At 41.9% G+C, this 27,763-nt stretch overlaps 1 protein-coding gene across 1 annotated transcript in view; it reads right to left on the reverse strand.

Annotated features, from left to right (window-relative positions):
• Positions 1-27,763, reverse strand: part of WDR70 (WD repeat domain 70) — a 151,860-nt gene that overhangs the window by 119,003 nt on the left and 5,094 nt on the right. The window contains exons 3-5 of the mRNA XM_060236068.1: positions 26,803-26,886; positions 23,075-23,183; positions 22,657-22,846 (exon numbers count right to left, since the gene is read on the reverse strand). Of these exons, the coding sequence (XP_060092051.1) occupies positions 22,657-22,846; positions 23,075-23,183; positions 26,803-26,886 (383 nt within the window). The remainder of the gene's footprint in view (positions 1-22,656; positions 22,847-23,074; positions 23,184-26,802; positions 26,887-27,763) is intronic.

Genomic DNA, 27,763 nt, shown 5'->3' on the forward strand with positions numbered 1-27,763 from the left:
AAGTTCTCAAACACACACTCATATGGTCTTCTCAGCACTCACAAGTGACTGCTGGAGGAGGGGGGATTAAGGGAAGGCAAGAAAGAGCACGGTTCTGCACAGGATCTAACCCATAATATGCAAATCCAGCCTTCTGAATTCCGAGGACAAGTTCCTAGAAGTACATTCTGGTGACAGAACATCAGCTGTGCTATCCAAAGGATTCCTGAGCTTTAAACAAAACTGTTCAATCAAAACAAAAATTAAGATAACAACCTCCGGGGACACGTCTTGGCATAATACCTCTTAAAAAACAGGCAAATATTTACAAAGATTCAATGTGACCCGTTTCATTTTAATCACTCTAAGCTTTCTAAATTATTGAATACACTAAAAATATCCCCAACCTACAAAAAATGCCTATATATGAACACAAATTTCTTTCCTCCAGAAAACTAAGAACATCTCAGAAGAATATTTCAAAACTGTCAAGAAAAATATATAGGCAGTGTATTGTTGAGGATTTGTGTCAGATGGTACTCTTCTGAATGTTAATATAAACCCTGGCTAGCTGCTACAAGAAACAACATTTATTTAACATTGGTAGTATGATGCAACTAACCTGTACTATGTACTAGAATTTCAAACTTCATGCCATATCACACCTCATTGTGTTCAAAATTAGAGAATCTGATCTGGCTACCAAAATAGCTGAGCCCGAATAAAAGCCAATATTATTATTATTATTTTCAAGGTGATATTACTTGGCTTTTATTTGGACGCAGCTTGGAAAGGCATTTAAAGAGACCTCTTGAGAGAACGGCTCTGTGAGAACTTGTGACTGACCCAAGGTCACACCAGCAGCTGTATGTGGAGGAGTGGAGAATCAAACTCAGTTCTCCCAGATTAGAGTCCGTGCTCCTAACCACTGCACCAAACTGGCTCTCAATATCTTGGATAAGCCATTTAAAGAGACCACGGTCTCTTTAAATCACAGGTGTCAGACATGGGGCCCGAGGGCCGAATCAGGCCCCCGGCAGGCTCCCATCAGGCCCCTGAGCAACTGGCTGTCATCTGCTTCCTTCTCCCTCTCTCTTGCTTCCTTCTGCATCACAGCTTGCTTTGCCAGGCTTGCTCAATCACACAAGAGCTACAGAGCAAAACCTCTATTTTCTCCATTGGCTGAGGCTCCTCCCTTGGGGAGGAAGGGGGGAGGAACAACTTGCTTTGCCAGGTTTTCTCAATCACACAGCAGAGCTACAGAGCCAAACCTGTCTTTCTTCTATTGGCTGAGTCTCCTCCCTCTCCTGGTCCCCTGAGGAAGGAAGGAAAAGACAGAGCTTCCTTTGCCCAGTTCCCTGGATCCCGTAGGAGAAATACAAAGAAAGCACCGTTAAGACCAATGAGTGCTAATGTTTTAAGCATGTTTTAAGGTTTTTTTTTAAAATCTTTATTTGTGTTTGTCTATGTCCTTTATAAAGTTTATATCTCTGTTACCTAATCTCAAACAGGTACTCACTTGGCCTGGCCCGACACAGCCCAGCCCGGCTCAACAAGGTCTCATTTATGTCAGATTTGGCCCTCATAACAAATGAGTTTGATACCCCTGCTTTAAATCTCTTCTGAGTTTACTCCCTTAGTTGTACTGTGGTGGCGGTGAGGTGAGTTGGAGAAGGCATTTAAAGACTGTGGTCTCTTTAAATGCTTTTTCCTCCACTGAAAGCAGTGGAGGATGGGGGTACCTTCTTTGGGGGCCCATAGAATTGAACCCCCTGGTTCAATCTTTTTAAAACTTGCAGGATTTTGAGGAGACACACCAGCAGCTATGCTGCAAATTTGGTGCCCCTATCTCAAAACACGCCCCCCCCCCCGAGCCTCAGATGCCTCTGAACTGATTCTCCATTATACCCTATGGGGACCAATGGATATACTGACCCTGCTAAACTTCTGAGATCTGAGAAGCCTGACCTAGCCTCTGTATCCTCTGATAGTTTCTTTGATCTTATCCTTTTATCCCGCTCTTGCTTTTTTATCATTTTATCTGCTTTTATTTGCCATTCTGTGAGTCCAAGAAAATGGCTCCATGCGACCTGATTTCTTTTCAGCCCTATAATTAGTTTAGATTAAAATTAAATTTTGGGGCGTATGTCAAGAATCAAATCTGTTCTAAAAGGTTTTCAATCTAAACTATGGTTCTCCAGTGACCAACTCCTTGTATAATTCAAGTGCCATTATACACCCCCTCCCTGCTTTTTTCAGACAAAACTGATATTTGACCACAAATAAAGCTTTCCACTAAAACTGGAATATCAAATTATAGTTTAAGGGGAAGAAATGAGAACCAAGACAAACAGAGGAGGCACTGAAATGTACTCTTTACTTAAGAGAGCATGAGTCACAGCCAAAGGACACAGATGACTGGCCATTGTTATAGGCAATTACTAAACTAAAGGTAGGTTTGAAGATTCAGTCATAAGAAACCTGTATTTCAAAGTATTTCAAAAAAGACAGAAGGCAAAAGAAGAAGGGAACAGCAAAAGATGAGATGGCTGGACAGTGTTACTGATGTAACTAACACAAATTTAAGCAGACTTTGGAGGATGTCAGAAGATAGGAGGGCCTGGAATGGCAGAGGGCGACAAAGATGGTGAGGGGTCTGGAGACCAAGTTCTATGAGGAAAGGTTGAAGGAACTGGGCATGTTTAGCCTGGAGAGGAGGTAGCTGAGAGGTGATATGATCACCATCTTCAAGTACTTGAAGGGCTGTCATATAGAGGATGGTGTGAAATTGTTTTCTGTGGCCCCAGAAGGTAGAACCAGAACCAATGGGTTGAAATTAAATCAAAGGAGTTTCCAGCTCAACATTAAGAAAAACTTCCTGACAGTTAGAGCAATTCCTCAGTGGAACAGGCTTTCTCAGGAGGTGGTGGGCTCTCCTTCCTTGGAGGTTTTTAAACAGAGGCTAGATGGCCATCTGACAGCAATGAAGATCCTGTGAATTTAGGGGGAGGTATTTGTGAGTTTCCTGCATTGTGCAGGGTGTTGGACTAGATGACCCTGGAGGTCCCTTCCAACTCTATGATTCTATGATCCTATGACTTGGTCCATGGGGTTGCAAAGAGTTGGGCCTGACTGTGCTACTGAACAACAACAATTTCAAAGTATAATGTGCATAGGGCGATATTTTTCAGTTAAAATTTTCACTTAAGTGGAACTGAATGAGAGGTGAAAAAATATAAAGGCAGATATAAACTTCCCTCCTCCCCAATCACAGAGGGAAGATTTGGCTAGTTTCTCTTAGCATTGCTGACTGCAGAAACTTCATTAGATTTCTGCCCTTAGATCTGAAGCAGACCCATTTTGGTTGCTCTGCTGAAATGAAACACTTCTACAGAAAAAAAGAAATCATAGAATCCTTTGAATGCCTTTCAAAAATTTTACAACATCATTACCGGGAAACTGAAGCATCTTTTTGTGCAATGATAGGATAGAACAACTTAGAATATTTTCACATGGAAATCGTTAGCTGAGTTACTCCAGTCTGAGCCTGCTCATTTCGATGGACTTGAGCAAGTCTGCACAGAACTGTACTGTCAGACACCTAGACCGTTTTCGCACACAGCTTACCACGGGGTCACATTGCTGTTCTCTCCGCAGCATCCATCGGATTTCCCATTATCTGCGCCGAAGTTACAGGAAGTGCCGCAGCTTTTGGGTAGCAAACGTAAACCGCTAAAACCCAGTTTACGTTTGCTGCGCAAAAGCCACGGCACTTCCTGTAACTCCGGTGCAGATAATGGTAAATCCGACAGACGCTGCGGAGAGAACAGGAACGTGACTGCATGGTAAGCTGTGTGGGAAAATGGTCTTATTTTAACAGTGCAATTTTAAACAAAGTTATACCCCTCTAAGCGTATTGACTTCAACGGACTTAGAAGGGCATAACTCTGGTTAGAACTGGAAGTAACTTACAGAATCACTGTTTGTCTATTACATTATTTATCTACTTCATTTACAGTTTGCTCTTCTAGCAAAAACTCACAGAAAATGATAAAATTAAAGCCAACAACAAATACAGTAAAAGTCACTTCAACAAGAAGATGAAGAAGAAGATATTGGATTTATATCCCGCCCTCCACTCCGAAGAGTCTCAGAGCGGCTCACAATCTCCTTTACCTTCCTCCCCCACAACAAACACCCTGTGAGGTGGGTGGGGCTGGAGAGGGCTCTCACAGCAGCTGCCCTTTCAAGGACAACCTCTGTGATAACTATGGCTGACCCAAGGCCATTCCAGCAGGTGCAAGTGGAGGAGTGGGGAATCAAACCCGGTTCTCCCAGATAAGAGTCCGCACACTTAACCAACAAATGTTAACAACTGCAACAATATCCTCTTCATAGAAATGCCACCCTGGAAAGTTCCATCTTGTACATTCTATGAAACAATAAAAGCAAGACTTCTCTTGACCTCACCGGGTAGGCTATTCTAGCCAGGTTGGGACTACAACAGAGAGTGACGGAATACAGACAATGCCGCTGGTCTCATCCACCCTTTTGCAGGGCAGCACCTTCAAAAAGGATTGCCAGCTCTGGGTTAGGAATTCCTAGACTTTGGGGGGTAGAGCCAAAGAAGAATGGGGTTTGGGGAGAAGATGGACATCAGCAGCAGATTGTGCCATGGAGTCTACCCTCCAAAGTACCCATTTCTCTGTTGAGGAGGAGGGATGGTGGCTGAGTGATAGAGCACCTGCTTGGTAAGCAGAATGTCCCAGGTTCAATTCCCAGCATCTCCAACTATAAAGGGTCCAGGCAAGTAGGCGTGAAAAACTCAGCTTGAGACCCTGGAGAGCCACTGCCAGCCTGAGTAGACAATACTGACTTTGATGGACCGAGGTATAAGGCAGCTTCATGTGTTCATATGAGGAACTGATCTCTTCAGTCTGGAGATCAGCTGCAATTCTAGGAGATTTTCAGGCCTCACCTGGAGATTGGCAACCCTCCCTTCAAATGGTACTGCTCAGATGAACGAACCAACTTCTATATGCCAATTTCTTTCTATATGTCAGTTTCTACTCTAAATTTACAAATGCACAGTGTAAATCTCATACCTCCCTTGCACCAGCATTTCCTGTAAAGATGGGACCGTACTGAGCAACTGCGAAAGGGAGAAGATGCAGCTAAATTAACTGATATCCACTGAGTGCACTGAAGTTTTTGGAAGGATAAGCCAGAAGGATGAGCAAGCCAGCAGAGCAAGATGTTTCCTGTTCCATAGCCTTTTAAATCGTTCAAGACAACATCATACAAATACTTATGCCAGATGGCTGTGAGAACATCAAACACTGAGGGATGGATACTCAGAGCTGTCACCCAAGTAAAAGAAATCTTACGGTGCTTCATGGTATGAGTGAGTCAATTAGTTAACTGCATACATCTGCATATGAATTTTTTTTAAGCATTCCTTTTCTTAAAATACTACCATGGCTTCTGAAAGCAACTATATTAAAATAACTCACATTTAAACATCTGTGTGTGTTGATTAACTGGGGATACCACTTTATTATTAATTTTAAAAGTTTTTATTTCATTTCTTGATTTTTTTTTAAAAAAAGTTGATTCATTGTGACAGCCATCCCAAGCAGATCTGTTTGAAATCCTATATAGGCTTACTCCAAGTGAAGTGTTCTTAGGACTCCAACATGCTGTTCTACACACTTCTACCAGTTAAAGCCTATTGAAATTGATAGGCTTAGACTGGTGTTTAACTCTGCCTAGGATTTCATTATAAAGACCGCAATAGAAACACATTTCATTCATCCAGACGCCAGAACTAAACAGAATAACTCAACCAGAAAATTCATGAAAAACCCTGGGTGTTTTTAAATCTGAGGAAAAATTACAACATGTCTAACTCATTGCAGGAAGGAAGGAAGGAGAGACAATTTCATATGGAGCATACATACACAGCTGGTTCCAATCCTATTACCATTTTGATTAGTAATTCTCCCAAGCCACCCATAAATTGCCTACAATACATTAATATTTAAGCCACAGTATGAACTGTCAAATGGCAATGGATTTTTGCTGTAATGTGATAGGACGATAAATTGCCAAAGACTAACAACACAGTATTTAAAGAGGGGGAAAAAAACCCAAAATCTGAGATTCAGGCACAATTCTGCTTCTGTAGATTGGGTATATTAACATCTCTGCTCTTTCAGACTAATTAATGCCCCCTCTCATGTAAATTAAATATAGACAGGTTGATTCTACTACGCAACATACAATTCCATCATTTCTAAATAGGAGAAATCAAGGGTTGGTTATATTGGGCCACCACAGGATCATTAAACATGTAATATTTTATTTTAAATGAGCAATATTGGGATTTGGGTAGCATGTCAGATCTGAAGGCTTTCAAATGTTGTTCAGAGTAAATGCATGCCCTAGCTCCTCTGTTCTTTCCACCTGATTACTCAACAGAACCAAGAGGCAGGTGGCATCTGGCAGAAAAAATCAACCTGTGGAACTCTCAAACAAGTGGTCCCTATATATCACAAAATAAAGATGGAAAGACTAGAGAGGGCTAGTTGGATAAAGATTGAAATGTGGCATGAGAAGTCTGGGAGTAGAAGCAGTAGTTGGGAAAAGAGGCTGCAATCAGCGTGACCCAATGACATAGGTCATTTTCTTGCCCTTGGCTTCACCTCCTTCCCTAAAGGAACAAGCTGGTATACCTATCATTTACTCCCTCAGTGTGCCTATTCATATCCATGGACAGCATCAAAAGAAGGAATAGAGACCTTATTTCATTATTATAGAACCAGGAAGGACAAAAATGGTGCCCACCTCTATTCTCACTTCCATGAGATCAATTCTTTTTGCTTCAGTCTTAGAAGGAATAATTCCCTTGCGAGTCCCACATGGCTTATCTTAAAGAAAGAGAATACCATAGCCTCTCCCACTATTTGAGGACAGTCGATTTAGGGAAATAATGCCTAACATTTGGGCTCAAGGCCTGGTAATTAATTATTGTTTCCAGACCAGCCAGAGGCAGTAAGATGCTGCCTAAATTTAAAAAGTGTTCAGAAACAAGATATGCTTATTAGATAGCTATAGATTTTGTTTCCTCCCTCAGCAAATTAGCCACCTGTCTTCAAGTTTTTTGACGAGTGCACCCATCAAGTTTGCAGGAAGATCTCAATCCACACCTAGCCCCACAGTGCAGAGTTTTTTAAATCTACACTCTGTGGACCACATTCAGATTGAGATACAAGACGCTCCCCCAACAACATCCTTTAGCCACTGCTCCATTTTGATATGCAGATTACATTAACTTAATCATGCCATGTTTTTCTTATAGCTCAGTTTTCCTTCAAAGAGCTCAGAGCAGATCCCATTTGGATACCATGCACCAGGGGTGGAATTCTAGCAGGAGCTCCTTTTCATATTAGGCCATGCACCCCTTATGTAGCCAATCCTCCAAGAGCTTACGGGGAAAAAAGCTCTGTAAGCTCTTGGAGGATTGGCTACATCAGGGGTGTGTGGCATAATATGCAAACGAGCTCCTGCTAGAATTCCACCCCTGCCATTCACAGTTCCACCCAGTCGACAGGGTCATGCCTGTTTTGATACTTCACATCTGTATAGTGCTTTAGGAGTTTTCAGAGTTCTTCACATACATTCTCTCAGCAATTCTTCAAAAAAAAAAAAAAACTTTGCAAGGTATTGTTGTCTCTACACTGCCAATGAGGGGTTCGGTATTCCTAAGCAGATAGGACAGGTCTCCTAGTGAAGGCATAGTTGAGATGAGATTTGAACCTGGCTATTCCTTATATACCTCAGTCTCATGCAGCCCAAACCAGTGCATGTTTGTACAGAAATAAGGCCCACCAAGCTCAACAGGGGTCAGTCCAAGTGGGTCCTCTACTGCATGCTCAGCAATTATGGCACATGAGAAGGAATCTGACCACAACTGGATAGTAGAATGGTGTAGGATGCCTTGCAGATAGGTAGGGATATAAATTAATTTATCACAGAACTTTGATGCCCTACAACATGGCCCTGATACAGAGTCCTAAGCTTCATTATGCTTCAGGACTCTAAATAGCCAGTCCCCAAGTGGTAAGCATACAAATTCTTCTGTCAGCACCAATATACCTTTAGGCCTAATCTACTTCTTGCAGGTACTCTTGTTAAGATCAGAAATTGTTTCCACATTAATTTACCCAGGACTTTTTTTCCTGGGGGAACACAGTTCCAGAACCTCTTTGTGGAAACAAAATTCTCAAAAAAAAGTTTAAAAGTTTATGAGGGGCACCCATGTGTTTCTCCTTCATTTCATGTTCCAGCACCTCTTTTTTCTAGAAGAAAAAGCCCTGAACTCACCTATGTATTTCAGTGCGTTTAACTGTAACTGCCTTTCATGTCAGACCAGACTGGGGAACTGTTGGTCTACTAACTCTAAGCTCCCCATTTCTGCAAATACCATTTCAATTAGAACAATTGACATAAGTTCAGTTATGTTATCAGGGACCATACCAAGCCATGTTGCGACTTCTGCTCTGCCAAAGTTCTAAAATTCTTGGATATAGCTTGGTTCTTTTGATCAGAGATGAGGGGCAGCAGATGCAGGATTAGTCAATGTATTTATATTCCTTACACAATGACATTTAGGTTCTAGAAACCCTCATGCCAGCCCCTAGACTGGGGCTCACACTGCTTGCATATGTAATAATCTCCCCTAACTGCTGTTAGCCCCGTCCTAACAATGACATCCGCTTATATAGAATACATACCTCATGATGGCATGTTTGTTGCTGGATGGGATTCCATCTTGATCCTCCATCATTTGATGTCACATCCATAGATGAGGGCCCTGAGCTTTCAGGGGTTGCAAGCTGTTCCCAGAGAGTGTAGGTCAGTTAGCTAACTCCATGTGTGTTTGTGTCTGCTATCAAGTCACAGCTGACTTATGGCAACCCCTCAGTGAGGTTTTCAAGAGAAGAAATGTTCAGAGATGATTTGCCACATTATCTCCACATTATGACCCTGGTTTTCCTTGGTGGTCTGACATCCCAATACGGACCAAGGCTGACTCTGCTTAGCTTCAAAGATCTGATGAAATCAGGCTAGCCTTGACTATGCAGTTCAGGGTACATAAAATTCAATCCTCCAAATGGAGTGTGGTGGGCCATGTTCCCTGCCCTTTCATGGATTATGTGAAAAGTTGGACCAAGCACACAACCTAGAAGAAGTGATGGTGGAAACAGAACACATTGTGCATGGACTATCCTAGATAACATATTATATTGTAGAAGAGGTAAAGTACCAATGCATTCAGCTGTGAAACAGAATTAAAATGTACAACACACAGCAAGCTTGATGAAACCCTTTTTTTGAGCTAGCAACAAACAGACTGTTATTGGGACTGGATCCCACGTAAGTGTTCCACATGCAAAACAGTCCTTGCGTGAGCGTTACTATAACTACTCACTGTCTGCTTGTACTAAATAAAATCAATTTTATCCCCACTATCTTTCCCTGGGTGAGACATTGACCAAGGTATTTCTTGATTTAGTCTCAAAAAACAAATTAAGTGAATTCACGTGAACTGTTGTACATTCTACTGTGCCATAATGCTACTTTGCTGAAATTTATATTAAAACCAGAAAAATAAACTGTGTAGCACCATACAATAGTTCAATATAAGTCAATCATTCAGACATATAACTCCCACTACAATTTAAAAGACTATTGTATTACAAGAACATTAGAGATATCAAGTCATGCACAGTATCCAATGTCTTTCATGTCAATAAAGTTTCAAAGCTTCCTTATGATTTTCTTTTCTTCTGTTAATGTTGGGAAAGCCAAGTAGAAAGTTTTTTCTTCTATAACTGTCAAAAAAGCCGAAGCGAACTGGCTTCTAGGGATACCAGCAATAGAGGGTTGGAATTACTTTCCTTGAAACTGACTGAGACCAGAGCTTCAAATGATGAGTATTTGCTAACGGTATGTGAAGCCCTGGTTTGGGGAGAACGAAGGTGCGGGCTGAAGAAGGTCTATTCACTGAAACCTTTGCTTCTGCTTTGTTAACAGTTGTAGAAGAAAAAACTTTCTATTTTGGCTTTTCCCAACAATAACAGAAGAAAAGAAACTCACAAGAAGTTTTGAAACTTCACTAACATGCAGGGGCAGAATCCTAGCAGGAGCTCCTTTGCAAATTAGGCCACACATCCCTGATGTAGCCAATCCTCCAAGAGCCAATCCTCCCAAAGGGAGGTGGAGGGAGGAGCAGCCTCAGCCAATATGGAAGCTTGGCTCTATAGCTCTGCTGGGTGATTAAATTTGCTAATGAATGGCTGAGGCTCCTTCCCCTCCTTGTTGTGCCCCCAGGGAAGGAAAGAAAGAGCTAGAGCTTCCTTTGTGCAGTCCCTACCATCAGGAGAGCTACAAAGAGCGCTTTTAAGACTAGCAACGTTTTAGTGAAGGTATGAGCTTTTTTCCTTGCTACAGAGAGAGAAAGAGATTTGTTGGGCTTGTTATGGGTGTAACTGGGTTCCCCTCCTCTTTTTCACTGTACTCATGCCCTCCAGTCTTTCTCAATAAGAAAGCATGTGAACTATTTAGAAGAGAAATATCAGCATTAGTGTGTTCTACCCCAGGATTACCCAGCAAATTTTCCTTAATTTTCCTTTCACATTTTCCTTTGATTGGGGGTCTTGAATGTAGACTTCCCAGATAGTAGGCTGACACTGACCACTGTACATGGCTGTCTCTCTGTTCTTGTAGTTGTTTTTTGAGGGAAGTTGTATTTTTTTTTTAGTTGTAGTCATTTTTCTGGGAAAGATTATAGTTCTGCAGACAAGCACATAGCCCTTAGTCTGTGCCATGGTGCCTTCACATGTTCTTGACCAGCACATGAAGCAACTTGTGTACAAAAGCTTACAATGCCCAGCTGCTTCATGTTCCTCTGGGTCTTAGGCTCAAAACATTGACCATGAGATGTCTGTAATAAATTTCAATGAATCAAAAGTAGGTTTGAAATTTACAGATGTGCACACCTGAACAGCACATATTCAAGACTGGTACAGCACAGACACTGTCTGCAGTTTTTGATGCAATAATTCATAGCAAGAGGTGACATTTATCGGAGAATGTAAAACAAAATATTGCTAGCATGCTAATATTTTAAGCATGTTTTATTTTAAGTTTTAAAAATTATTTAATTGTGTGTCTGTGTCCTTTATAAAGTTTATATGTCCGCTACCTGGCATTACATTTTATGATACACATGGCCCGGCCCGACAAGGTCTCATTTATGTCAAATCCGGCCTTCATAACAAATGAGTTCGACACCCCTAATTTAGTATATTAATGAGACAGGAATGTGTAATGCATTGTGATACACACCATGAGAATATGAATCTGTAATAAAAACTATTTTTGCAAAAAAAAATTAAAAATTATTTTTACCAAAAAAAGCACTATGTGCTGCTGTTGCACTACTGGAACCATACTAGGTACATTTTCTTTTCCACTTGTGCAGCACTGGATCCAACCCTATACTTCTTGATTATTTCTGCCTTGGGAAATGAAGCACTGTCCTTACTAGGCCTTTCCCTGGTCACAAATCAGTAAAGCCTGAGAGCAGGAGACGTCTCACATGAATGTGTAGTAGGAATGTTGGCCTAATCTAGAGTAATACTGAACTATCCACTCTGGTGCTCCATGGAAGTCTCCATACATGCCTTATTCTGCTCCTCCACTAATCTCACCAGGCCCTTACAACTCAAGCACTATGCTCAAGTATTACTTCCAAATCTCACGGCTTTTCAAGCTTGTCACCACAAAATAATATTTTTGACAAAGCCATGATTTCCCATCAATATTTCTTTCAGTCTCTTGGACAAAAGAAAAGGACATCTGCACTTAGCATACAAGTCTTACTTCCAAATCTCTCAGCTTTTCAGGCTTCTTCATAAACTTTTGCATGGCCTCCTTTTGTAGGATCACTATGGGTGCAGCCTGAAATAAAATCTCTCTCAAAATAATTATGCATTATGGTTTTAAAACAAATTGCATGAATAATAAAATGAAGCAACATTCATGTAACTCAACCACCACCATATACAACTGTGACGGAAAGCTAGGGGTTAACCAGAAACTGAAGACGCACAGGGCCTGCGTCAGGTGACCTGAGGGTGGGGGCAAAGTGCTCAGAGCTCTCAGGGAGGGAAAGTGGTTGAGTGACAGAATCTGCTGAGGCAGTCATTCAGTCAGAAGTCTGTCAGTGTTGGGGCCTGACAGAGACTGAGTGGGTCAGTTCGTGCTTGACCGAGGCTGGGAGGGCAGCTGATCCTGTGAAGGAGCTTGAGACAGTGGCGGGAAAGTCTTCCAGAGACTGCAAGCTCGATAAAACCAGTCAAGAGGACTGTGTGTGTGTGAGTCAGTCAAGACCTGAACGGTCACAGACACCTATAGACAACTCTGAAGATCTAGTGAGGTGGTTGAGGGAGTGGATGTGGGTCTGAGACACCAGAAGGACTGGCAGTAGTGGCTCCAGTCGAGGGGTGAGACTTGGCACATCATTCCCAAGAGGCCAAGCCTTTGCTAGAGGTGGAGAGAGCAAGTTATAGGGAAACTGTGAACTGTGTAACTGAGAAACTCAAAGGAAGAAAAAGTGATTGTAAAGCCTGAAACAACTGAGCAACGTGTTAGCCTGTATAAATATCTCCCTTATCCCCAAGTTAAAGACTTTGTGTTATAATAAATCTGTGGTTTAAGTTAAAGTTCTCAAGAGCCTATATTTTTGGGAAGAACAAACAAAGCTGCTGTGGTCCCCTATGAAGTAAATTCTATTTCCATCAGATAATAACAAAGTAAAATACCCCGAAGAGACTGAAATAAAGAGATCCAGTGAGGCCGTGAGGTTGGCGCTGCTATAACAACTGTAGCACAGAATGTACAGTAAGGGCTTTAAAAAAAATCTTATCGGTCTACTAAAATGCAACATGCCATCCTAACAAACCCATCTTATTGGTCTACTAAAATGCGACATGCCATCCCTCAAGAGAACTACTCATCCTGAAAATAATGTGTGAGTCCAGTGGTACCTTTAAGAGCAACAAAGTTTAATTCTGGCTATAAGCTTTTGTGTTCATGCACCCTTCTTCAGATATATTACAGAAGTGTACATGGCACACAAAAGTTTTGTTGGTCTTAAAGGTGCCACTGGACTCAAACTTTGTTCTAATGCTTCAAACCAACATGACTGCCCACCTGAATCCAGCCTGAAAATTCCAGCCTATAATAAAGGAGGGGGTTTTTTCTGACCATAAGAGGAATAGATCTGATTATCGCACTGCTTGCATCCTCCCTCACAGCATCAAAACAGTACAGTTGATCAAACCAAAGTATCATTCCCTATCCACTGAACCATCTGAGCAGGAATCACATGAATATAACTGATTGACTAATAGACAAATTCACTTTATTATCTGAGCAAAGAAAAAAGAACATTTAAGTGGCAAGCTCCTTAGCCTGGTTCTTGAAGAAATCACTATTTTAAAAACACTTGCATTCTTTTTTTTAACCAGTACTGGGGAAGGATACAACATTTTCTCAAAGGATAATGTGTAATTCAATGTTTTCTTGTATTTTTGTCCTGCTCTGAATTAAAGAGCCCTGCTAAAACTGCCCATCCATCTGCCCATGCAGAGTATTGTATAGATCTTGTCCGACTCCATCTTATTTACTTCAGCTGTTGGGCTATATAATTATAGCCAATTATTTATGCTTTGCCATCTTTTAACTGTTTTAAATTGTGTAACTGTTTTTATGATTATATATTTACTGGTTTTTATTGTTCTTTGATCTGTTGTTACCCACCCTTAGCCTGCTCCAGAGAGGGCGGGATAGAAATTGAAAAAATAAAATATAGGCAATTGATATCAAGGCAATTCTAAGGTACACTCTTTACCGATTCAAAGGGTTGGTGAGGATGCAGTGTTCAAATCTCGGACTTATCTTTTGCAGAGAAAGGATTCTTTGTATCTTGCAACCAAGGTTTTTGTCCTTTCTTACTCTGCAGAATTAATAAGGAACATGCAAAGGACTTCAGTTATCCTAACAGCATCTTTCTTTTTAAGCAGTTGACTCTGCATCCAATATCACAAGCTGTTTCAAAATGCTTCCCCAGTTTAAAACAATAAATGTGCCATGGATCCAACTTGTAAACCAGAAGGAGAAGGTCATGGTGAAAAGTTTTGTCTTTTCTACTGCTATCTTCAGCCAAAGGACCTGCTGTTATCCATCCATGTCACCTATCCTCGCTGATTCATACTCTTTGTCCTTGCCAAAGGGACTGACTCTGTCTCCAACTCCGGTTTTAGAAACACATTCCAGTGCACAAAAATGCAACACAACACTGGCCATTTAAGTGAAAGCCAGAATTTTTTTAAAAAACAAAACTAGCTTTGTTAATACCATGAACTAAGACCAACTGGTTGGATTAGACTTTCAAGTCACTGATAGAGAGATGGAAGGAGCCTTAGAAGCCGTCTAGTCTAGTCACTGCAGGAAATCCAAAGTAGAGTATTCCCTATAGGCAACTTGCCCAGCCTTTGCTTGAAGAAGTCTGCTATAAGGAGAACTCACCATCTCCAGGACCCAAGTAAGTGGTTCCAAACTGCTTAAGGCTGATCCTGCATTGAGCAAGGGGTCTGAACTAGATGCCCTGTATGGCCCCTTCCAACTGAACTAGATGCCCTGTATGGCACCTTCCAATGATATTCAATGTTTTAAATGTTCAACTGTTTGCTGTAGTGGTTAAGTGCGCTGACTCTTATCTGGGATTCCCCACTCCTCCACATGCACGTGCTGATGTGACCTTGAGTCAATCACCAGTTTTCTCAGAGCTGTTCCACACAAGAGCAGTTTCTGTTACAGCTCTCTCAGCTCCATCTACTTCACAGTATCTGTTGTGGAGAGCGGAAGGGAAATGAGAATGTAAGCCACACTGAAACTCCTTCAGGTAATAAAAGGTGGGATATAAATCCAGTCTCTTCTTCTTTAAACTGAGCCCTTTTAGCTCTAATCTTTACTCTCTTCCAGAGCAGGAGGAAACAATTCTTCACCCTTTTCCACAGGATGGTCCTTCAGGTTTTTGTATGGAGGGTAATTAATTGTCCTTCCAGTTTGGTGTGGTGGTTGAGTGTGTGCACTCTTATCTGGGAGAACCAGGTTTGATTCCCCACTCCTCCACTTGCACCTGCTGGAATGGCCTTGGGTCAGCCATAGCTCTGACAGAGGTTGTCCTTGAAAGGGCAGCTGCTGTGAGAGTCCTCTCAGCCCCACTCACTTCACAGGGTGTCTGTTGTGGGGGAGGAAAATAAAGGAGATTGTGAGCCGCTCTGAGATTCAGAGTGGAGGGCGGGATATAAATCCAATATCATTCTTTTTCCTCCTCAGTCTTTTTCTCTCCAGGTTAAACATATAGTTTCTTCAGACTTTCCTCACAGGACTTGTCTCCTACACCCAGACACCCTATACTCCATTCTATAGGCTATGTAAATACTTTTACCACATGGCAAGAAACATTCCTTCCCTCATCTCCCTCAACCCAGGATGCTGGGGAAGGAGGCAAGGGTCTGACCAAAATCAGGCAAAACTTAGCAAAAGCTGCATCCAATACATTTAGTTTTTAATGGTAGGAAGAGAAGGACGTCATCTGCAGCAAACCTATAGAGAACCAGCACAGTTCAGTGGTTTAGAGCATCAGACAAGGATCTGGGAGATCCAGGTTCAAATCTCTGCTCTGCCATGGCTACTCATTGGGTGACCTTGGGCCAGTCATACCTCACAGGGTTAATATGAGTATAAAATGGAAGGAGGTAAAGTGACATACAACACCCCAAGCTCCTTACAAAAAGGGGCAGGATAAAATGTACTAAATAGATATTATATGAAATGCAGGAATAGAATGCCAGATTTCACTGTTATAACAGATAAATTATACACAGATTATTATTCACGAACAACCCTCCCTTAAAATATGGTGAATGAATGACTTTTATAGTTGCATTGAATTTAAGATTTCTAAACAAACTCTCTCTCTCTATGCACACAACACAGCACAAGTATTCATTAACAAATTCTCATAAATGTGACTGAAAAGGAAACCAAAATATTTTAAATAGCACTAGCATTTTCAAAATGTCACTCAAAGAGCACTCAGCAATCCAAATTAAAGGTTTACATACAGTTCGATCAACTAACAGCCTCATAAAATTGCTTTAAAAGACCCTTGGTCCTTAATTTTACAGCTGCTATGTTGCTTTGGAGAAAGCAATTCATATGATTTGTGAAAGTCCACTACAAATATTATTTTTGTTCATAGGATTTCTGTATTCCTAACTTTAAAACAAAAAAAAAACCCAGCTCATACTGTTGTGAATAACAACTGGAGACCTGTTATCTTAAATATATTTCAAATTAACAAACTCTGAAGAGTTTTGAGCACTTAAATGGTCAGGGAAATAAACCTGAGGGCAGAAGAAAGAGAAACTAACTTAAAGCTGCCAACAAAGAATGTGTGTCAGGATTTAGAGGACAACCACAAACTAAAAGAATTCCTGGGTGTTTAGGAGCTACTGCTGTCTTGACAAAATGGCTAGAATGTTCAACATAAGGAAACACCTCCTTTTCTTGTTCCCCAAAGGAATTCCCTCGTAAAAGGACCCTCCCAAGAGAATAAGCAAAGAATATCCTTTGTCCAAGTACTGTCATCACTTTCAAGTCCTGCACCTAATGCTCAGCATCAAGCATTTTGACACTCAAATTAAAATAGAAGTTTACTTTTGTGTTTATAATTATTTGGTACAGTTGAAAGTAAGTGTTGTGCTACTATGAATATCCTGGCAACATCTCATAGGGAAACAAGTGGTTAACTGGACTGTACCACTTCAGAGTCCAGACTTATTATTTTTAATGATCCTGCCACACAAATGCTGCCTGCAGACTAAAAATAAACACAGAAAGGAGAAAGAAAACACACACAGAGAGAGAACCTATCAAGTCAAAAGAGTTTCCGGCTCAACATTAGGAAGAACTTCCTGACCGTTAGAGCAGTTCCTCAGTGGAATAGGCTTCCTCAGGAGGTGGTGGGCTCTCCTTCCTTGGAGGTTATTAAACAGAGGCTAGATGGCCATCCGATAGCAGTAAGGATCCTGTGAATTTAGGGGGAGGTATTTGTGAGTTTCCTGTATTATGCAGGGGGTTGGACTAGATGACCCTGGAGGTCCCTTCCAACTCTATGATTCTAAGTCACAGTTGACTTACAGCAACCCTGTAGGGTTTTCAAAGGAACAGACTTCAGAGGTGGTTTTCCATTGCAATTTCATAATTCCAGTATTCCTTGGAGGTCTCCCATCCAAATACTATCCTGGGCTGACCCTACTTAGCTTCCGAGATTGGGCTAGCCTGGGTTATGCAGGTCAGGGTTAGAAAGGTTTTAAGCTAAGCTAATCACTGCTAGGTTGATTTCCTATTTGCATGATTTTTTTTAAAAAAAGTGAAGGGAAATTTAAAAATAAGGCTCCACCACTGTATACTTAAGGAGCATAAGCTATTCCATTACTTCAAGAGTTCTGACAGCTTTCCCCCCATTCTCATTCATGTAGGCCAAACATGAAGAAATTACAGTCCAAAACGTTAGCCGCAGGGCTGTCTGAAATGTAATCCAATAAATTTCCTTTTGCACCCCTCTCCCTCAACTAGCCTGATCTCATCAGCACTCGGAAGCTGTAGGGTCAGCCTCAGTTAGTATTTGCATAGCAGACCACCAAGGAAGTCCAGGGTTGCTACAGGTAGTCAGGCAATGGCAAAACCACCACCTTTGTTCATCTCTTGCTTTGAAAACTCTATGTGGGTCACCATAAGTCAGCTGTGACTCCATGGTACTTTCAACCACCATGCCCACAAAACTGTCTCAGGGCTTGTGTGTTCCTGCTTGTCCCCCTTGCCTTTACTCTCCTCAGCCAAGGGAAATAAAAGCCAGTAGTGAGAAGAGATCCTGCATCTAAATTCTTAAACGTTATGTTCTACTGTATCATTTTGCATCATGGCCTATCCTACATTGCAAAACCCTTCCATCCAAAATACAGTGGCAATCAGACAATTCAGAAGAAATGTACCTCACACACCACCTCCCTTTTCTCCTTTAATTAACAATAATTAGTCTCTCCAATCTCGATTTGGTAGCTTTTGATCCAGAATTACACTTGGCTTTTATCTACTGCCAAGCCACACAAAGTAGCGTACAAATACCTTACCTGCACCTATCACATGGCCACTAGGTGGCTCCTCTTGCTACAATATCCAAAAGAAACATGAGAGCCTGTCAGCAGGAACTTCCCAGATTACAAAAGGAAACAAAAACCACATTCAACAAACACAGCAGCTCTAAAACAAATGAACAGTATCAAAACCAATTTAAAAAAAAAAAAACCCTTGCAAAACTATTTTACAGCTGCAGCACTATAACATCCCTGCCAGACTACAAGGAACAACTGCCAGTACAGCTATTCAATGACATGAGATCAATAATTGCATTGTGGTCTAGGTAACAACAACTTTTTCAACAGAAATTGAAACAAGTGTTTCCAAAGGCTTAGCTGTTAGAACAGGGGTAGCCAAACAGTGGCTTGGGAGACACATGTGGCTCTTTCATACTTATTGTGTGGCTCTCAAAGTTCCCACTACCTCGTTGGCTGGCTTGGAGAAAGGCATTTGTCTCTTTAAATCACTTCTCCAAGCCAAACCAACCGGTGGCTTGGAGAATACGGTTAAAGTTGCTTTCTTTCCACCTCCTCCACCTCCATCTTCCTTCTTTCCTTCCTTCTCTCAAACATATGACATCCACGTCTTGCAGCTCTCAAACATCTGACATTTATTCTATGTGGCTCTTATGCTAAGCAAGTTTGGCCACCCCTTTTTTAGAGTATTCCTCAGCCTATCTGTGATAAATTCAAGGCCTGAAAAATTTCCTTCGTGTGCTGCTTGAGTAGCTGAAAGCATCAGGAGTTCTGTAGGTGCAAAATATATTCTTGCACACCAGCAGAACAAGCTGCCATATTCCAGACTATAATAACAAATACTGGAACCACGGGAGTAACAAATCCATAACATCAAGTAAACTCACCGTGCTAGCAAATTATTATGTCTAATAAATAGTATACAATTCTTTACAGTTTTATAAACATCTCAATATTTTACACAACAGCTTTTTGATAACACCAGTGTAACAGACACTTAACAAAGCCATTGTGCATAGAGAAAAGTGAGCAGAGCACTTGAATTATGATGTAGTAAAAGAAGGACAAGTGGAGCTGGTCAGTGTAGTGAGATACGATGGGGCAAGACAGAGGACGCCAATAAAGACACCGCATACTCAAAGAATTCACATCCCTTTGAGAAAGGACCGAAACAGACCGTGCAGACATTCAATACTGCCAGGGGACAAATGTTGAGAGGATTTTAGCAAGCACTGCAACCATATTGAAGTCACATGCTCATATAGCATTTTCACAGCTCTTTTGGAAAATTGTTTGTAACCATTGTTAAGTGTCTGTGACACTGGTGTTATCAAAAAGTTGTGTAAAATACTGAGGTGTTTATAAAACTGTAAAGAATTGTATACTATTTAATAGACATAATAATTTGCTAGCATGGTGAGTTTACTTGATATTACGTTCCAGACTATGACAGACACACGCTGTGCAGTTGGAGCACGGCTTGCATATAGACCAGGGGTGGCCAACAGTAACTCTCCAGATGTTTTTGCCTACAACTCCCGTCAGCCCCAGCCATTGGCCATGCTGGCTGGGGCTGATGGGAGTTGTAGGCAAAAAACATCTGGAGAGCTACCATTGGCCACCCCCGATATAGAACATTTCTCATGGCATTCCAAGTTCACAGCTTTCCCAGAATATATTGTTGGGAGTTTTAGGTCTCTGTCTCTCTTCTCAGTACCTTAACATGTGTTCATCAGGCAGCAATGTTTTTAACTTGTCCCAGCCTTTTACCAGACTTAAAACCTCTGATTGGAATTTGTCTTTGCTTATTTCCTCACTAGATTTCAGAAGCACTACACTCAGCTTCTAAAGAGCATCTTCAAGGAAGGATAACTTCTTGATAACTTCATTCAAATGATACAGGAAGCAGACAATGCTCTGTTTTTAAAAATTCAAATCTTGCCCTTAAAACTTTCAATAGTTGTTTCTAAAATCTTATGGTACACCTACATGTCAAAGTCCTTAAAAGCATCAGCAAGTGATTCATTGGGAGCTCCTTCTCCTGGTTTTTCGTTCCTCTTTTGTCAGGGTTTCTGTGGAAATTACTACTGGATAAGAACACTGGTGTAGGAAAGCTGTTTATCTGTTGCTCAACAAAAACAATTTTGAAATCCACCTGGGATGCCATGGTGTAGTCAGCACCTGCACCAGCAGGTTGGTGGTACACCATGAAGAACAGTGCCTGAACCCCTTCTTGCTCCATAGCCAGGAGGGACCAATCGGGATGAGAATCTCCAGAGTGAACCTGCTGTCCCCCCTGCCCTGGCTGGGCTCCTGTGTCAGTCATGTTGCTGCCTTCCTACAATGACCCTTCCTGTACCACATCCTGGCTTCTGGGGCCACTGCATCTGCTAGGATACCTTCTCTTCTACTTCCAATAGCCATGGTTTGTCCTCACCAGCCTCATTTTGATTATGAGGATGTTAATGATGATATTAGATTTATATCCCGTCCTCCACACTGAATCTCAGAGTCTCAGAGCAGCTCACAATCTCTTTTATCTTCCTCTCCCACAAACACCCTGTGAGGTAGGTGGGGCTAAGAGAACTCTCCCAGAAGCTGCCCTTTCAAGGACAACTCTTGTGAGAGCTATGGCTGACCCAAGGCCATTCCAGCAGCTGCTAGAGGAGGAGTGGGGAATCAAACCCGGTTCTCCCAGATAAGAGTCTGCACACTTAACCACTCCCCATATGAGCCCCAGAGAGCACTGAAGTCATCTGGTAAGTACCAGCTGAATATCCCTGGGCCAAGGGAGGCCAGATTAAAGACCACCCGGGATCGGGCCTTCTCCGTTGCGGCCCCACTACTCTGGAACCAATTCCCGGAGGAGGTACAGGCCCTGCGATGTGTAAATCAATTTCGCATGGCCTGTAAGACATACCTCTTCAAAATAGCCTTCGCCCATACCGAGCTAAGATAATGTTGCTGTGTATGTTTCTTCTCTTTTACTGAATTAAGATCTATTAGCACCTTAATGTCAATTTTAATGTAACTGCATATTAATTTTACTGTTTTATGTGATTTATCATTACAATATGTGATTTTATCATTACAATATGTGAGCCGCCCTGAGCCTGCCTGTGCGGGGAGGGCGGGATACAAATAAAAAGTTATTATTATTATTAACCACTACACCAAACTAGCTCTTAGCCAGTGGGCTTAGGTGGAACTGCCCTGGCAAAGTCAAGCACCGTGGTTTCTGCTTGGGCTGCACAGTGGGGACTGATCAAGGCTACTGCAGCATGCAGGTGGAGGAGGATGAAGAACAAAGCCAAGGATTCACTGAGAAGGGTTGATGCTAAGAAGGGAAATGCCCCAGGAGAGGAGGTAATGGGGTTGGGGGCTCAAGGGCAGATGATCCGTGGCCCACAGGGAATTTCCCCAGTAACTTAGATGGTCAGAATACCCACATTCCTTCAGCATCCATTGGTAAAAAGTTATCTGTAAACACACATTTAAATTGCAGCACAATGAAAATTCAGTTTCCAGATCACTGAAGTAATCAAGAAAGAATGTCTATTTATAAAGAATGGTTACAGGAAGTCTCCAAATTATTACAAATTCTGCCTTAATAGTAATGTATGCTGGGATACCACCAGGTCTTCTTGAGGAGAAGACAACAAAACCAGCAGCAAACCAGAGTTTCATCAACTATCTGCAAGTGATCCCTGACACCACAAACCTCCCACAGTTCACATAAGCCCTGGTTTTGTGTTGAAGCTGAAATAAACCTAAGTGGGTAGCTGCAGATGCATTGAAGAACGTCATTTCCATCTCACCGACTCTCTAGAAACTGTCATCATTTCAGATAATAGTTATTAAGTGCCAACAAGTCACACAACCAACAGGGGCTTTCAAGGCAACAGGTAAGCAGAAGTGGTTGGTCATTCCACAAGCAGCAGTCCTGGTTCTCCTTGAAGGTCTCCCCTCCAAGTACTAACCGGGGTGACCCTGCTTAGCTTCCAAAACCTGATGACCTTGGGCTAGTCAGGGCTATTCAGATGCAGGTAAGGAGGGCCAAATCCATGCAGTCCCCAATTTAGATGAGTAAGCCTGGAAAAACTTTGCACAGTCCTTCCCGCACCCTTACCCTTCTAAGCCTGACAAAGATGCTGAAGTGAATATCTAACAATGGTATTGTCATAACTATACAGAGTAGGTTTCCAGCAGTCTGTCAAGGTGGCTCCAGTTTGCTTGAAGCCTAGTTTGAGCTGGTTGCAGCTGGGGGAGGATGAAGGGTCGCAGTGAAATTCTTGCAAATAAAGCAGCAAATTTAACACTGGAGAACAGTTTAAGACTCTGAGAACTTAAAAAAAAAACTTACCTCATCTTCATCCTGCATGTTTTCTTCCTCATCCTCCTCATCCTCTTCCTCATTGCCCTCGTACTCAGGAGGAAGGGGTGGTCCAATGAGCTCATCATCCTCAGTTTCTTCCACTGGTCCTTGGGGTGGCACAGGCGGCCCAATTAATTCTTCATCTGAACTGTCTTCACTTTCGCTACTCTCTGAATCCCTATAAAGAATTATACAAAGCTGAGTGATGCATTGTTGTTTTAAACAGCTGTCCAACAACTGGGATCACTGCTGGCCCACACTTTTTCCTCCAGAACTCCCCTTCAAGGGGATATGGCTTAGTGATAGAGCATCAGCTCTGCATGCAAAATGTCTCAGGTTCAGTCCCTGGCATCTGCAGTTTAAATGGACAGGTAGAAAATACTAAAATAAATATCAGCCTACTTACTCAGAAGATACTCTTGTAATTGTATGCGAAGGGGCAGTTGCCCGATTGACACTATCACGCCGGCTGCCAAGTTCTTTTTCTTTCTCAGCTGCCTCTTTCTCACGCTCTTCTGAAGAAACAAACAAAAAAACTCTCATACAGCGGCAGAGAATTAGAAAATCTGCTACCTGCTTAAAGGAATCTGAAACATTAAAAAAAATTATGCTTCGAACTGGTAACACCGGCATGCCCAGATTCTCTTTTGATATAAATTTAGTCTTTGTCTCCCTACTTTGCTTCACAGCCAAAAAAACCAACGATTTTTAAAAAAATCCTTACTTTATCTTTTGCAGAAACAGATCTCTATGAATAAACTAGGTTTAAGTCCACAATTTTCAGCACAGCTCCCAAAAGTCACTTGACAGAAAATGTTAATGAGTCTTCCATTTAGTGGCAGAAAAGCTCTACGTTATTATCCCCAAGAGAATCAACAATCCTCAAGACCAGCAGTTCCTGGTACCCACCAACACACCACTATTCATGGCTGATGTTTAGCATAGTGAGTCACAAGTTGCACAGGCCTAACATAAAATGACATGAAAGTAGTTTCCATATAATTGTATTATACATAAGGGAGCACTCTTCAATAAACCCATTATCTCAGGATGGCTCAAATACTGTAGTATTCCTGAATACTTGGAAACAGATTTTAACCTGTAACACTTCAAGCTGGTTAACAACATAAGAAAACACCAGCTGGATCAGACCAATGGTCCATCTAGTTCAGCATCCTGTCTCACACAGTGGCCAACCAGTTCCTCTGAAGGGCCAAGAACAGGGCATAGAGGCTGAAGCCTTCCCCTAATGTTGCCTCCTGGCTCTAAAATTCAGAGGCTTAGTGCCTCTGAATGTGGAGGCTCCCCTCAATATCATGGTTAGTAGCCACTGACAGACTTATCTTCCATCAAGCTGTCTCATCCCCTTGATTCCACTGGTTCTAGTACAATATTATCCTGTGCTCCATTCACCATCTTTGATTCAAAGATATTCTTTTTAGATGGCAAAAAATTCTTCGTGGCTGCCTCTTTCTTGTGGTACCTGCTCCAAGGTCGTACTTCCCTGAGAAACCTTTCAGGACATTTTTAGTTGGATTCTTTTTGGGAGTCAGGCTGGTGTTTGATTTTACAAAACAGTTTTATTTGAAACTGTGGTAAACTTTTCCTCTCTTTTTTGCAATAAGAGAAGGAAAACGAGTTACAAAAGAAATAAGGTGTTTTTAACGATGTCTTAAACAACATAAAGGAGCCCCACGGTGCACAGTAGTAAAGCTGCAGTACTGCAGTCCGAGCTCTTTGCTCACGACCTGAGTTCGATCCTGGCGGACTCACTCTTGAGTCCGCCAGTCGACTCAGCCTTCCATCCTTCCGAGGTCGGTAAAATGTGTACTCAGCTTGCTGGGGGGGAAATGTAGATGACTGGGGAAGGCAATGGCAAACCACCCCTTAAAAAGTCTGCCGTGAAAACATCGTGATGCGACATCACCCAAGAGTCAGAAACGACTGGTGCTTGCACCTTTACTTTTTAAAAAAAAAACAATGTAAAGTCATAAGTGATGGGCTCTCATTAAAAAACTCTTGAGTGAACAACAGATGAAAAAAAGTAACTGCAGCCTCATCTAGGAGCAAAAAGAATCAAGGTATTTCACAAATATTAGGCTTTTCCAGGGCTTTTTTTTTTTTGAGCAGGAATGCACAGGAACACAGTTCCAGCTGGCTAGGCATCAGGGGGTGTGGCCTTATATGCAAATGTGTTCCTGCTGGGCTTTTCCTACAAAAATAAGCCCTGGGTCTTTCCTTCACTCACCCTAAAACAACTTTCACAAATATAATTTACTTTGAAAGCAGGGCCTACCAAAGATGTTTTCCTGGGTCTGAGAATGAGGCAGCTAGGTTCACAAGTGGTGCCGAGTCACTTCAATGTGGCATGAAGCAGCACAGGAAGAGTCTGGCGACTACTCACACAACCCCTCTCCCTTTCTCGTTATGAACAGGTATTTCATGATTTACAACAACCGAGATTTGTTGCTGGATCAGAATTTGCAAACTTGTCCTTCAAACCATAACAGCAAACCTGTGACCTGCAAGCCCAAACCACAGTTTGTTGGTTTAGATGTAATGGCCACATGTGCTTTGCTGCAAACCAGGAAGCATCTAAGTCAGGGGTGTCAAACATGCAGTTCTGGAGCCAAATCAGGCCCCCGGAAGGCTCCTATCAGGCCCCTGAGCAACTGGTTGTCATCTGCTTCCTTCTCCCTCTCTCTTGTTTCCTTCTGCATAACAGCTTGCTTTGCCAGGCTTGCTCAATTGCTCAGGAGCTACAGCGCAAAACCTCTATTTTCTCCATCGGCTGAGGCTCCCCCCACCAAGGGGAAGAAAGGAAAGAACCAGATCTTCCTTTGCCTAGTTCCCTGGATCCCATGGGAAAAATACAAAGAAAGCATCCTTAAGACCAATGAGTGCTAACTTTTAAAGCATGTTTTAAGTTTTTTTTTTAAAAAAAAATTGTGTTTGTCTGTGTTCTTTATAAAATGTATATCTCTGCTACCTAATCTTAAATAGGTACACACATGACCCGGCCCCTCAAGGTCTCATTTATGTCAGATCCAGCCCTCATAACAAATAAGTTCGACACCCCTGATCTAAGTTATGGTACACAAAAGGAGGGAACTTTAGAGCCAAATCCAATGCCACAAAGAACACAAGCCCGGGCAGGCTCATACTAAACAAAATCTTTCCCTGCCCTGCCAATATAAGAGAAGACCGGTGGCACCTTGAAAACTGACAAAATTTACTCCAGCGTAAGTGCATCATTCTTAGCTAGGATTTAGTCCTGAATAACGATCCCACTTACTGTGAAAAAAGAAAGCCTCATTTTGTTCAGGTGCATGCATTCAGACATGCTGACAAATTGGAGTTAGTTGATGACTTACATCTTCAGTGGCCATGTAACAAGGGTAGAAAAGAGGGAGGGCATGTATGAGCCTGACAGTTAACCAGGTCCACACACCCATCATGAACAAACCCTAGGTTGCTGCCTCAAGCTACCTCCAGGCTAGTTTGTGAAGCACTAAACTGAATCAAGCAAGCCTGAACCATTGCCATAAAATATGAAAAGGAGCCGAAAGGCACTGAGGGTAACTGAAGAAGAGATTGGATTTATATCCCACCCTTTACTCAGCATCTCTACAATCTCCTTTCCCTTCCTCTTCCTGCAACAGACACCCTGTAAGGTAGGTGGGGCTGAGAGAGCTCTCAGAGAACTGCTCTACTGAGAACTTGTGGCTGACCCAAGGTCACGCCAGCAGCTACACATGGAGGAGTGGGGAATCAAACCTGGTTCTCCCAGATTATAGGCTGTGCACTTAACCACTACACCAAACTGGTGATTAAGTGCACAGAAGGAGGAGATAGAAAGCTCCATCAAGTTACAGCCAGCTTACAACTTTGTATGGTTTTTGAGACAAGAGATTTTCAGAGGTAGTTTGCCATTGCTTGCTTCTGCATAGTGATCTTGGACTTCCTTTGTGGTCCCCCATCCAAATACTAACCAGGGCCGACCCTATTTACCTTCTGAGATAGGGCTTGCCTAAACCATCCCAGCCAGGATACTCAAAAAAAAAATTTCAGAAGCTCAGAGCAATTAAGAAGCAAAACATCTGCACGGTCTCCATATGAAATAGCCTCTCTCACCTAGAACCTTCCTACTTCTTTCCACAGCAGTTCTTCGAGTTTGTTCGAACATTGCATTGAAGTCAAATGTTCGGGCTTTCTTTCCTAGGTAACAACAAATAAAGGTTAAAGTTAAACACAAAGAAAAATAATAATCGTGAAACAATTTACCAGAACACAATCAAGCTCCTTACAATGGTAAGAAATAAATGGACGCAATCACTGACTCATGCAAAACAAACTTATCCCTGCGTTGATCAAATTTTTGAGCCAACCTAAACAGGATGTTTGGAATTCATGATAAGACTTCTCAACATGTAGTTTAATCTTGAAAAGTAGCCACTGGACAGGGGGTTATCTGGACCAGGGCTAAGGCTCTGGAGAAAACAGCATGTCAGTCCTCCTGATGCCATTTCCCAGACTGAAGTTGCTTCCTCCAGGTTGCTAGACAAAAAAAGACAGGCACATACATGTGAAGCATGTATGAAAAAAGACAGGTACATATATGTGAAGCAACAAAATACTTAGAACACAAGTCAGTTTGTGTTTCCTATTCCTGTAAAAAGTTGAGACACAGAAGCCCTGAGAGATGTTAAACCAAGAGAGGTACACAATATACCTGCAAAGGGTGCTCTTCTGGGCATACAAACACTCCTTCCAGTCCATGTGACTTCACAGATGACATAATCAGTCTTAAGATTACTTTGCTCCCATTGTAATTCATGTTTGATAAATCATATGAAATAAAACAAATCGCCACAAATGGAAGCATATTATGATATGAAACACATGACTAAAAGATGTGAAAGAGTGTGGTATCAGCACCTTTTAAAGCTACATGGATTGTGATCCCCAGTGTATTTGAAGTGCACTTCCAATGCTTTTTCCTCCACAGAGTAACAGAGATTGTGAAGAACTGGACTGGGTGAGGTACAACCTTCTGAACAATGACAGATGATTGATAGTATTGAAGGGAGATCTA

The sequence above is a fragment of the Heteronotia binoei genome, chromosome 4 (genome assembly GCF_032191835.1).
Source record: "Heteronotia binoei isolate CCM8104 ecotype False Entrance Well chromosome 4, APGP_CSIRO_Hbin_v1, whole genome shotgun sequence".
Classification (NCBI taxonomy): domain Eukaryota; kingdom Metazoa; phylum Chordata; class Lepidosauria; order Squamata; family Gekkonidae; genus Heteronotia; species Heteronotia binoei.